The sequence below is a fragment of the Diplotaxodon limnothrissa genome, linkage group LG7, assembly GCF_057381915.1.
Source record: "Diplotaxodon limnothrissa isolate DT_005_m linkage group LG7, D_limnothrissa_male_GT1.1, whole genome shotgun sequence".
Classification (NCBI taxonomy): domain Eukaryota; kingdom Metazoa; phylum Chordata; class Actinopteri; order Cichliformes; family Cichlidae; genus Diplotaxodon; species Diplotaxodon limnothrissa.
Window position 1 is genome coordinate 70,644,863 of NC_140602.1, and position 11,863 is coordinate 70,656,725.

Below are 11,863 nucleotides of genomic sequence, written 5' to 3' on the forward strand. Positions count from 1 at the left end.
AAACTGACCAGGCTTCAGACAAACATTGGATGGTGAATAAATAAAAGAATATTAATAAAGAATCAAGAAAACAAAACTGACCCTTTAATTAAACGTGTTGTTTGGTATGGTGCTATGGTAGAGTAGTTCTATTGTTCCATACGAGGGCCAGCAGCTGCCGTCTCTTCTATCATCCTCAGATCTACAGCTGACGAAGCCGTGAAATATCGCGATGCTGGGTAGTATCGTTAGCCCCCGCGCTCAGAGCCTCAGATGGAGGAGCAGGTAGCCATGTTGTAGCCGCGGAGCGCAGTAGAGTCAACACACACAGACCCCCCGAAGGATCGTTTCTGTTTCGCGTGTACTTCACACAAGGCGCCTGTCCGTTTCTCTGCTAGAAGCTCCCAGTCACGGACAGCACCATGAGCGGCGGGACCCCCTACCTCGGCAGCAAGATCAGCCTGATCTCCAAGGCCGAGATCCGCTACGAAGGCATCCTCTACACCATCGACACCGAGAACTCGACAGTGGCGCTGGCTAAAGGTAGCACTGCCGCGGGAGTGGAGGGCTCGCGGCTATGCTCTTGCTCGGTTTAAGCTTTGTTTGTGTTGCTGAGTTGCGGCTGCGCGGGCGTAAACAACGGTGATTAGCAGTTTTAGCCGAGCTTAGCACGCTAAACTAAACCCATTGGCTAACACTATCATGCTAACATTCGTCACAAAAAGCGTGTTCTGCCGAGCTAGCATGAAACTGCACCGACTTATTCGGGTTCAAGCGGATAAAGGGAGGCTAAACTGCTGTGACGGCTCACACCAGCTCTCTGTGCGCAGATAGAGTAACAGGTGATTCACCTAACCGGCTAACGCTAGCCAGTAGAGGAAGCCGACACCATGCTCGTTTCCGGTCAGCCTCACCTGCTCGCCGCACTCTCTGACGTCACTGAGTGCACGTCACAGACCGGTGCAGGCGGAGCCGGGACAAGTAGTATAGTGGATCGCGTGGTTTTGTGGTGCTATGTCCAAGCGTTATGTTGTGCGAGTGAAGCACGGTGTCACGTGACCTGTGACAGAGCAGGAACAAAACAAAACAACACACACCAGAGTGAGGGCTGTATGTATATGTGTTTCCTTAGATTTCCCAGAGCCCTCTGCAGGTATTCCGGGTGATCTGAGAGGAGATGTGTCCGGTCTCCTCCCAGCTCAGACCACAGCTCCTCTGACCGCCATTAGGTGCCTGACGATCAATAACTAGGTCACCCAATGCTCTCCTCTCTGTAGTAGGGGCATCACCTAGACTACTGTTCTGCTCTAATTAGCATTTGGTGCTCCATTAGGGTGAATTTAAGAGGGGTGGTTTGAACCCTGTTTCCCCTTTGACCTGTGATTCTAGCAGCACTTTGTTTCCTCCTCTGACAGTTCGTTCGTTCGGCACTGAAGACCGGCCCACCGACCGGCCAATTCCGCCTCGGGATGACACGTTTGAGTACATCATCTTCAGAGGCAGCGACATCAAGGACCTGACCGTGTGCGAGCCACCCAAACCCACCTGCTCGCTGCCCCAGGACCCTGCCATCGTCCAGGTACGCCCGTCCTGAGGAGGCAAGGTCGTGTTTGGCCTGTGGGCTGTCTGATTGGACTTGGCCCCTCTGACCTGAGGGTCCTGACCGATCCACTTCCAGTCTATCTTATGTTGAAATATTATTTCCACCACTTCCTGTAAGCTGAGCTATGTGTGAGAGAGCTTTATTTTAATCTGTCCCCTCTGCTATCACAGGACCTTTACTGTGAAAGGGACAAATTAGGCTTCCTGTTTCAGTTTTCTGCGAGAAATGAAACGAGGAGCTGATGTGACCTTTAACCTTTCTTCCTCCTCCTGCAGTCATCTATGAGCTCCAGCTCCTCGTCCGCCACGGCGCCAACCCCATTCCAGTCAGCCGGTTCCTACGGCCTCTTCAGCCGAGCTCCGGTCCCCGCCTACAGCCAGTTCAACAGCAGCCCGTTGGTGTCGCCGCAGCTTGGTGCTGCAGGTAAGCAGGGGGGGTGGGGTTCTCGCCGGGCATGAAATCCAAGGGTTGAGGGTAGATCAGGGCGATATGGCCAAAAATATTTATCACGATATATATTTGAAAATTTGCGATAACGATATAACTGACGATATAATTGATGCGAGACAAAATACAACTCCACAACATTACTAGCGCAAAAAGACAACCTTCCATTTATTTTCACTTAAACAAGAAGCTGGTTTTTATGTACATTAAAGCTTTATAAAAATGTAACAGTACAAATGCAAATTCCTTGCTGAAAGTTTAACCAAAAGGCATTTCCAGTAGAAATGGGCTGACATATCCTGAGCATAACCATGTATAATATCCACTGAAGTTAAAAAGAGGTGCTTTGCAACATTAAACTGCAGTGTGCAGTACGTATTTTTCGGACCATAAGGTGCACGGGATTATAAGGCACATTAAGTGAAACAAAGCAGTCAGATAAATCAAACTTTATTAAACTCATTCTTCTTGCTTCCTCCACTTCTGTACCATTGATTCATTAATGTTGAATTCTCTGGCAGCTGCTCTATTCCCATGTTGTTGCAGTATATTAATGACTAACCTCGTATTGTGGATGGATTATCTCAGTTGTTCTCCTGACTGAAGTTTGGTCCGTTTACAGCATCCTGCCATGTGATTGCATTTGTCTCTAACCATGAAGAACCTTCACGTTAACTTTTATAAGTGGAAAAGTGTTAGTGTTCGTCCTCCAGCTTCACTGTTTATATTATGCTAACATAGCTGTGTCGCTAGCGATCACGTAGCACATCATTATATACCAGCTAGCCCAACTTCAGTAACCCTACAAACGTCACTGCTGTTTAGTTTCCTGTCTTCATTTATGTTGGAAGTGATAGCAGAGCTGTACGTTTGATTTTTTTCAGAAATCTCTCAGTCAGAACATGCTATATCATGCTTAGGTAACTAGCGAAACTAGCGAGCTAACTTCCGCTAGCTTCCTGCTAACTTCTAACTCCGTTAAATGTAATAAATTTTGTTTTCATGGATGCCTGGAAGTTAAACTTCATAGTTACCCCTGGTAAAGCAGCAATGCTGATCGTTTTATTAAAGATGAAAGAATTTAGACAGTTTTTAACTCTCAGTGATGCTGCAGTGTTGTTTGACCTGAAGCATACGGAGTTTAGGACCCAGATTACTCCCAGATTTAAGAGCATCTTAGTCCGACAAATACGACAATAACAACGGCCGCTTGCATGTTCTGCAAAAAAATGTGCTTTGTTGTGTATCTGACGGACAAACACCAAACCAGTTCCACATCACGGAAGTTGCACCATTTTTACAAACCAATTCTGGTTCATCTGTTTCACTCAACAATCGGCCATGTGCGTATGAAAACAAAGGCACTGCGCATGCGCGTTTTACTCATTCTGTCGCGATATTTCATTTTCCTATCGTTGCCTAACATTATACCGGTATTACCGTGAACGGTATAATATGGCCCAGCCCTAGTTGAGGGTCTGTCTGTGACCCTTGTGCCACATAACTCATGCCACAGGAAGCGAGCAGGGGTGGTTTGTGGCGTTGGCGTGACTGAGCCATCAAGGCCTTCATTTCCTGCTCCACATGACCTCCACGCGGTCCAGAGGATTAAAAGTCAGCTGCGATGTTGAAGCTGCCGCTCGCAGCGCGTTGTGTCTGCTCGCCAGTTGTTATAAGAAATCCCGATTGCAGCAGAGACGCAGCGAGAATTTCGCCTTTACTGTTACTGCAAATGTTTGTTTCACGTGATCGTGTCATGGACCCATCGCAGTTCGCCTTTTAATGTTTTTGCTTTATTGTGCAATCTTTACTTTGTGTTAAATGACTTCAAAGGTCAGCACAAATTCCTGCGCTGCTTCATCACCGTGTGATGCTGAAGAGTTGTATGAGTCACTTCCTGTCCTCCTGCAGTGCTGAAGCAGGAAGTGAGGAACACCTACACGCCCTGCTCAGTTTCTCTGATATGAGTTTCTCTCGGCGTGATCATTGATGATCGAGTAGCGCCGCACTAACTGTGACCTTTCCCCGGTTCTGCAGGTCGAGCCAGCCCAGGTAACCTGGACCCTCTGAGGAAGAGTCCGGTCCTGGATCAGGCAGCCAGCGCCGCCCCCTCAGCCACCACCACTACTGCACCGGCTCCTGGCCTGGGACGCCGAAGCCCCGCCCATGGCCGCACAGCCTCCTCAGGACAGAGCAGCCAGAAGGCGCAGCACTCGCAGGAGAGCGTGGACACGAGGAGAGGTGAGGCTGTAGATGCGGCGTCGGCACCACACATACCGCTCTGTGTTTACAGTATGAGCCAATCGGAGCGTGACGTCCATCCTCACGGTGTCCTATCAGGTAACTGGAAGTCAGTTGAGTGTCACCTGACTTCCTGTTACCTGCATGTGTGATTGCTAACATGTGACATTACCTCGAAGTGCTGCGAGGTCGTCCGTCATCGTGGATGTGCCTCAGTTCACGTCCTCGTGTCTCCCCCTCTAGTTACCACGGTAACTAATGTCCTCCTCGTCCTCCCTCTATTCTTCAGCTGCCGCGGGTGCTCCGTCTAACAGACGCGGCAGAGGAGGCGGTCACCGCGGCAGAGGACGCTTCAATGTGCGCCGGGACGGCCCAATGAAGTTCGAGAAGGACTTTGACTTCGAGAGCGCCAACGCGCAGTTCAACAAGGAGGAGCTGGAGCGCGAGTTCCAGAGCAAGCTGAAGCTCCGAGGTGAGGTCACCGACGGTGGGCCGAAATGCAGCGTTAAGCGTAACGTTCGTCTGAGCGTGTCCCATTTCTGTTGTTCGCCTCGCAGACGAGAAGGCACTCAACGGCGAGGATAAAGGCGACTCTGGCGTGGAGACTCAGAATAGCGAGAGCAACGCCGACGACGAGTGCGACCCGCTCGGGCCCAACTGCTACTACGACAAGTCCAAGTCGTTCTTCGACAACATCTCCTGCGATGACACGAGGTACGAGTGCTGTCAGTGTGGGCGTGGCTTCTGTACACTGAAGGGGGCGCGGTCACTAACAATGGAAATGTTTTCTGTCCGGCAGGAAGACGAGCGAGCGGTCCGGAGGGTCGGGGTTCCCGAGGTGAGTCGCTTTAACCATAGCCCCGACCACTTCCTGTGTGTAGCGTGCCGCGTCTCTCGCTCACCGCCGCTTGTTTCTCTTGCAGGGAGCGGAGGCAAACGTGGGCGGAGGAGCGGCGGATGAACGCTGAAACCTTCGGCATCCCTCTGCGTCAGAGCCGAGGTCGCCAGGGCTACCGTGGCCGCGGCGGCACAGGTTATCGCGGTGGGCGGGGTCGCCCGGCCAGCCGGGGCTCCTTTGGGCCACCGCAGGGAGGCGGTGGCGGCTACAGGGGAGGATACAGAGGAAACCAGGCCGGCCGGGAGTTCGCCGACCTGTCGGCGTACCGGGTGAGGTCACGTTATTGTGTTTTAACTTCGAGACAGTGAAGGCTCAGGGGGCGGGGTTAGAGGGCTCCTGTCAGACCAACACATGACTTGAGGAAGTAGGAGCTGGAGTTCCGCCCCGTCCTTCTGACCTTAAAGTCCGTCGCCTCTCGGTGCTAACGTTGGCGTTTGTTCCTGTTTTTCTTGCAGAAGGACGACAAAGTGGCGTCGTTGTAACGGTCGGGGAAGGGTTGGCACAGAGGCGGAGCTTCTTCAGAGGAAGACGAGTAGTTGTTGCTGTTTTGTTGAAAATAATGAAGTTGTGTATTTGTCACCAGCACCGGTGTCGATGCTTGATGCAGCGTAACCTTCCATGTCTGTCAGCGGCAGCGGCGAGAAATCCTCGCAGGCAGCAGCGAGGCGTTTCTGTCATGCCGTCTGTGACGACTTGTCCGACCAATGCCTGCTGACGTAGCTTTACGGGCACTTACTTTCCTCTAACTTCATCGCCAAAATGGCTGCCCGCTCGCTCTCACCTTTTGTAATGTGTATTTTTCTACTGCTGCGTAGACTTCCTGCGTTCTTCTTCGTTGCCGACCCGCTCGCCCTCACGCGTCGTGACCCGCTGTTTCTTTCCCACGTTTCCTTTGGTTGTGGAATAGGGTTTGGTGTTTTCTCCCTCGGTGTCGCGGTCTCACGTTAGCGTAGCCGCCGACGTGCACACGTCACTGGCGTTTCTTTTTCTTTTTTTCTTCCCGGGTCACACACTAACCGAAAGGTCAAAGTTCACCTTTCTGTCGCCACTTTGTTTTTCCTCATAGTTTGTTTCAGTTGGAGGTGCTGCGGGAAGTACGGAGGACGTTTAATGCTTAAATTAATCCGTTCCCACAGATTCATTAGAATTCCATACTTACCATATGGAAGGTTTAAAATGCCACAGTTTAGAAAATAACTTGTAGATGGTTCACTTCATGTTCCTTGAGCGTGTTCAGTGATAGTTCAGGAACTAAGATGTCAAATAAACTTTATAAAGAGTGAGAAATGAAACCTGCAGCAACAGGAAGTGCTAGAAATATTTTAATTCTGACACATTAAAAACAAATGAACTAAATCAGGCGTGATATTCGATGTTTGCTGTCAGCTGTGAGAGTCCTAAAGACACGTACAGATGATTGAAATCACACTGACACATTAAAAGCGTCTGCAGACAAAACTGAAGCTTTTTCTTGATTTAGGCATTTAAAGTCTTCCGTAGTAGAGTGCGTTTTGCACTTTCCTCATCGTTAACTCGTTCGTACACTAAATAACTCTGCATTACGGTTACCCAAACGCGTGAGCCCGTAGCCGCTGCAGGAAGTGATGTCAAGTAGAACAAGCACGAGCTCGCTGTAGCATCGTAGGTTAGCAATATTCAAACTCTTGGCGGGTTCTTACTAACGTGAGTCCTGACTCCGCCCCCTCACAGCCAGGCACGTGCAGTGTGACCTCAGGATGCGTTCAGGGTTTCCTTGGCGGTGAACGCATCCTCTCAGTTTGATTCTCGCTGCTGTGATTGACAACAGGTCGATGCCCCCGCCGTCCAATCACAGAGAGACTTGAACAGGAAGCGAGAGATTTTGGACTCGATGTGTCACAGGACTTGATTTAAAGGCCAGTACGGAAGCTCATCAGGGCCAGTAAAGGTGCAGAGTAATGGCTGGATGGACTGGAGTTTATATTTGGCCGTGATGGGCCTCCGTAGGTGTTAGAGCTGAACTTTGACACGTGTTTAAAAATCAAACTTGTTGAAAATAATTGTGTTTTTAATGATGACACGAGCAAAATAAATTGAAGTCACTGATTGTGTCCGCCTGCTCATTGTGTCTGCTGGAGGTCAGAGGTCATCGTCAACACTTTGGTGTAAAGGTGATTGATCTGTGTCGCGGGGTTACAGGCTGGTGCGGGGTCATCGCGAGCCGCCACAGGTGCTCCAGGTCATCGGTGCGCGCCGCTGCTCGGCGCTCATCGGGGTCTTCGCCTGCTCTTGCCTCAGCATTCCCTCAGGTGAGCTGCGTCTCCACCCGGGTCTGATGATAATTCCAGGTCTTTGAGTGCAGAGACGCGTGGACAGGTTTTCCACGCTGAGCCCAGGTCGTCGAGTCAGGTGTGTTCTTCTAAAAGCTGCAGCAGCTCAGACTGAACGTGAAACGAACGCAGAGCGGCGCCTGAACCGCTCTGATGGTGCGTTTGAAGCGATCGATCCTCTCTGTGGCTGGACTGAAAGGAGCACAGAGGCACTAATCACAGCAGCACAGGAACGAGCTCTGAGCACAGATCCATGGAGGCCGGGGTCTATCACAGCAGGCAAGACCCCAGGCTGCGTAACGATGAGACAATCCAGCACATAACAGCAGGGTGCACGATGCTAGCAGGCAGGGCATACATGGAACGCCATAACCAAGTGGCCGGCATTATTTTACATATAGTTGGGGTATTTTCACTGTAAGAATATTCAACACTGATATCAATACATCAAAAAATGTCTGTGCAAAATCGGTTTAAAAACAAACAACTTTGGGACACTGTGGCTGTGATTTGAATCGGGGAATAAGCCGTGACGTGACCAGTGTTGTACCGAGGCAGGTATCACCGACAGAACGTGTTCCCCTGTGTCGCGAGCATTCACTGGGCACGGCGTGAGGATCCAGTTTACTCCGCCCCCATCACAGACATTAGACATGGAAGGAGTGATGTTTTAGTGTTGTGAAAAATGAGTGTTGTTACATTACCTTTGAGTGTGAGGGTTGCAACAGAAAACGATGCATTTATTGTTCTCACGTGGTATCGGACGGGATTATTGGAACAATCAAGGACATTTTGCCTGATAATTATTTGTATCCTCCTGTAACTTTACTGTACAGAGACCTAAAACCTCCAAAGTTTCAGGAGTAGTTGGTTGTTATAAGAAGTATTTGTGAACTCAAAATCAAAAACGTGGGATACTGTTTATCAATGATTTGGAGAGCCCAGCGTGTGCTCCCAGCGCAGGGGAAACAAACTCTGTTTGGAGACATTGAAACAATGTACGCTGTAGATGGCCGGGACAGACCATCATAACACTTATAAATGTCTTAAAGAGAAACTGCAAAGAAAGTTGAGGTTTCCTTCAGCATCCAAAGGCTCAGAAACAAACTGTGACAGGAAGAGGTCTGCAGACAAAGACACGACCGAATCAGAGGACACGTTCCTGAGAGTGAACAGCTGTGTGATGGCGGCTCACAGGACAACAGCTTCAAGCAGCTTCATAGTGGTCGTAGTGAGTCCAGTTTCAGCTGTGAGAAGACTTCAAGCTGCAGGTCCTTTAGTTCATCACACAGGATCTTTGTACGCCGTTGAGTGGGTGAAAGGACGGTTCCACAGTGAGTGGCATCAACTGTCAAACACGGAGGAGGAAGTGTGATGGTCTGGGGCTGTTTGCTGGATGCAGGGTCAGTGACTGGTACAGAGTGAGGGGCTCCCTGAACCAAAACAGCTACTGCAGCACCATGCAGGACCCTCTGGTGTGCATCTAGTCTGTGAGGGCTTCATCCTACAGCAAGATAATGATCCAAACATAAGTCCGAGCCGTGGCAGAACCACCTCAGGAACGAAGAACGAGACGGTAAGGTTGTAAACGTGGAGGTCCAGCACAGTCTCCAGACTGAAACCCCATCGAGCTGGTTTGGGATGAACTGGACAGAAGAGTGAAAGCAAAGCAGCTACAAAGTCCACAGATATGGGAGAAGATTAGACTTCTGTTGTAGACAGAATGCAGCGGCTGTGTTCAGCTCTTACATCTGCCAAAGGAGACACTTTAAAACATATTTATATGATTTTTATTAAATAAGGGTAGCATGGTGGCATGCCTGTTGCCTCACAGCAAGAAGTTCCCGAGCTTAACGCCGCCATGTGGGTGGGGTCTCTCTGTGTGGATGTTCTCTACATGAGTGTGTTCTCTCCGAGTACTCTGGCTCTCCGCCACAGTCCAAACACATGCAGGTAGGAGGGTGGGGTTCACTGGACATTGTAAGCTGTCCATAGGCGTGAATGTGAACGCTTGTTTCCCCACCTGTCACCCTGTGGCAGCCGGGACAGGCTGCAGTTTGACTGTAGCCCCTATAATACATAACTATGCAGCCCAGTGAGTATAAAATCCACAAAACTACACATCAGGTTTTTCAGTTACAAACACGGGTGTAACTTCAGTTGGTTTTGTTTTTTGTTGCTTAAATTCACACAAAGTGTCAGAAACCTGCAGTGTGATGAAAACACTGGTCACCAAAATTCAAACCTAATTTTTCAGGATTTGTTGGGTTACCCCTCTGAGTCCAAAATATAATTGGACACTTTTGACTACAGTTAGATTTTACGTTTGTATTTTACCTTTAATTTTTCTCCTTGTTGTTGGTCGACATGGGACATTTTTTGTGATGACCTTAGAAAATTACCATTTCTTCCCACACAAACGTGACAATAGTACTCAGGGAAAAGAAGAACTTATTTATATAAATATATGTCTACATCCTCCTACCTATCTATACATAGGTAGGTAGATGGAATTGGAAATTTTAAATATTTGGTTCTGATCAACGAGATCTCAGATTTGTTATAATCTTTAAAGCTGAGTGAATGTTTTGTCTTACCTGGATATAAGGTGTTAACCAAATACCTCCTCAAAAACTGAATATTGCATTTTTCATTAACCAAGTCAAGACCATCTAGTTTAATTTTATTTAAATTTGGAGTCGGTATATTTGAAAAATTGTTCTTTATCGTATTTACAAGGACTGTTGGGATATTCTGTGAGACCTTTTTATAGAGCTCGGATGAGCAACTCATGTCATATTTCTCATTAAGCCTGTTTAATTCAAGTATATCTCCATTTTCATCCATTATATGTGTCACAGACCAAATTTGTTTTGTCATCCATTCTTCCACAAACATAGATTTCCCCCGATTCAATATCACCCTATTGTTCCACAGTGGAACGTTGTGGGGACTAAAGTTATGTTTAAACATTAATTTCCAATTTAACAAAACTTGTTGATGAAATTTGGAACGTTTTATGGGTAGTTTAGAAATTTCAAAATCACACACTAAAAGGAATTGGATCCCCCCAACTTTGTTGAAAATAAGAGATGGTATCAAGAACCAGATCTCATTATCATTTTTCAAGAAAGATCGGAGCCAATTAATCTTTAAAATGCCATTCATTATTTCAAAATCGATTGCTTTTAAACCCCCCTCTTCATAATCTTTTATCAAGTCCCTGTTACTAACATAATGATGTTTATTTTTCCATATGAAATTAAAATTCACCTTATTGATGTCTTTTATAATTCTTGGTGGGATGGCTAGGGAACAAGCTGGACAGATTCATCTGGACAAAGATTCAACCTTGGTCAACATTATCCTGCCGAACAACGTTAAATCTCTCTGTAGCCAATGGTTCAGAGTTTTTTTGCATTTGTCAGTTGTATTCTGAATATTCTTTTCTTCACTATCAGCCATGCATTTAGTTATCCAGATTCCAAGATATTTGATTTCATTTTTGACAGGTATATTGTACAAAGAAGAGTGAGAACAATTGTGGATACTCATGAGTTCACATTTGTCCAGGTTCAGCCGTAGTCCAGAAGCATCAGAAAAGATCTTTATTGTATCTAAGGCCAATGGAATTTGTTCTTTATTTTTTAGAAAGATTGTTGTATCATCGGCAAGCTGACTTATTATTAATTTGTGGTTATTTATGTCTAATCCTTTGATGTTTGAATTTATGACAGTAATAGCAAGTAATTCAGTGGCTACAATAAATAAAAGATGTTAGCATAACATAAACAGTGAAGCTGGAGGATGAACGCTAACTTTTTTTCCTCTCGATAAAAGTTAACGTGAGGGTTCCTGATGGTTAGAGACAAATGCAGTCGCATGGCAGGATGCTGTAAACAGACCAAACTTCAGCCAGGAGAACAACTGAGATAATCCATCCACAATACGAGGTTAGTCATTCATATACTGCTGCATGGGCTGGGCTGCAGCTACATGGTAAGGGTTTAAACACTGAGCTTTAGAATAAACAGTGATGATGAAAACGGAGAGAGACCGACAGTGATCACTGACTATTTTAGGGGTGTTTCAGATTAAATAGAACAAGATACAAAGCTTATTTTAATAAACAACAGTGTCATATGCAAAGCTAGGATGGCACTAGGGGTGGCAAGAGAGCATTTTAGGGTGGCACATGCCAGCCCATGCCAACCCCGTAGATCTGCCTTGTCGCAATATCGACGCAACATCGTCACTAATCGGCTTCCATACTTCAGTCCCGCTGCCTTTGAGGACGTGACGGGTCGGGTCTGTGGGCGGAGCTCGGGTGGTGGGTTCTATGCTGTGATTGGTTGGGAGCGGCTCTTTCCTCGCGGTGCTCCTCCC

General features: G+C 47.5%; 1 protein-coding gene across 1 annotated transcript; it reads left to right on the top strand.

Annotated features, from left to right (window-relative positions):
* The first annotated feature begins 230 nt into the window (after nt 1-230).
* lsm14aa (LSM14A mRNA processing body assembly factor a) lies at nt 231-7,352 on the top strand. Its single transcript, XM_085360232.1, has 9 exons — nt 231-522; nt 1,395-1,558; nt 1,858-2,005; nt 4,067-4,270; nt 4,560-4,742; nt 4,828-4,984; nt 5,070-5,108; nt 5,194-5,437; nt 5,624-7,352. The coding sequence occupies exons 1-9, from the start codon at nt 402-404 to the stop codon at nt 5,648-5,650; spliced, it is 1,287 nt and encodes a 428-aa protein (XP_085216358.1). The 5' UTR covers nt 231-401; the 3' UTR covers nt 5,651-7,352.
* The last annotated feature ends 4,511 nt before the right edge of the window (nt 7,353-11,863 follow it).

Excerpts from the sequence above, each read along its gene's own strand:
- lsm14aa (XM_085360232.1), top strand. The coding sequence starts at position 402 with ATGAGCGGCGGGACCCCCTACCTCGGCAGCAAGATCAGCCTGATCTCC. Across the intron at positions 523-1,394 it reads GACAGTGGCGCTGGCTAAAG|TTCGTTCGTTCGGCACTGAA; the intron begins GTAGCACTGCCG and ends CTCCTCTGACAG. Across the intron at positions 4,985-5,069 it reads ATCTCCTGCGATGACACGAG|GAAGACGAGCGAGCGGTCCG; the intron begins GTACGAGTGCTG and ends TCTGTCCGGCAG.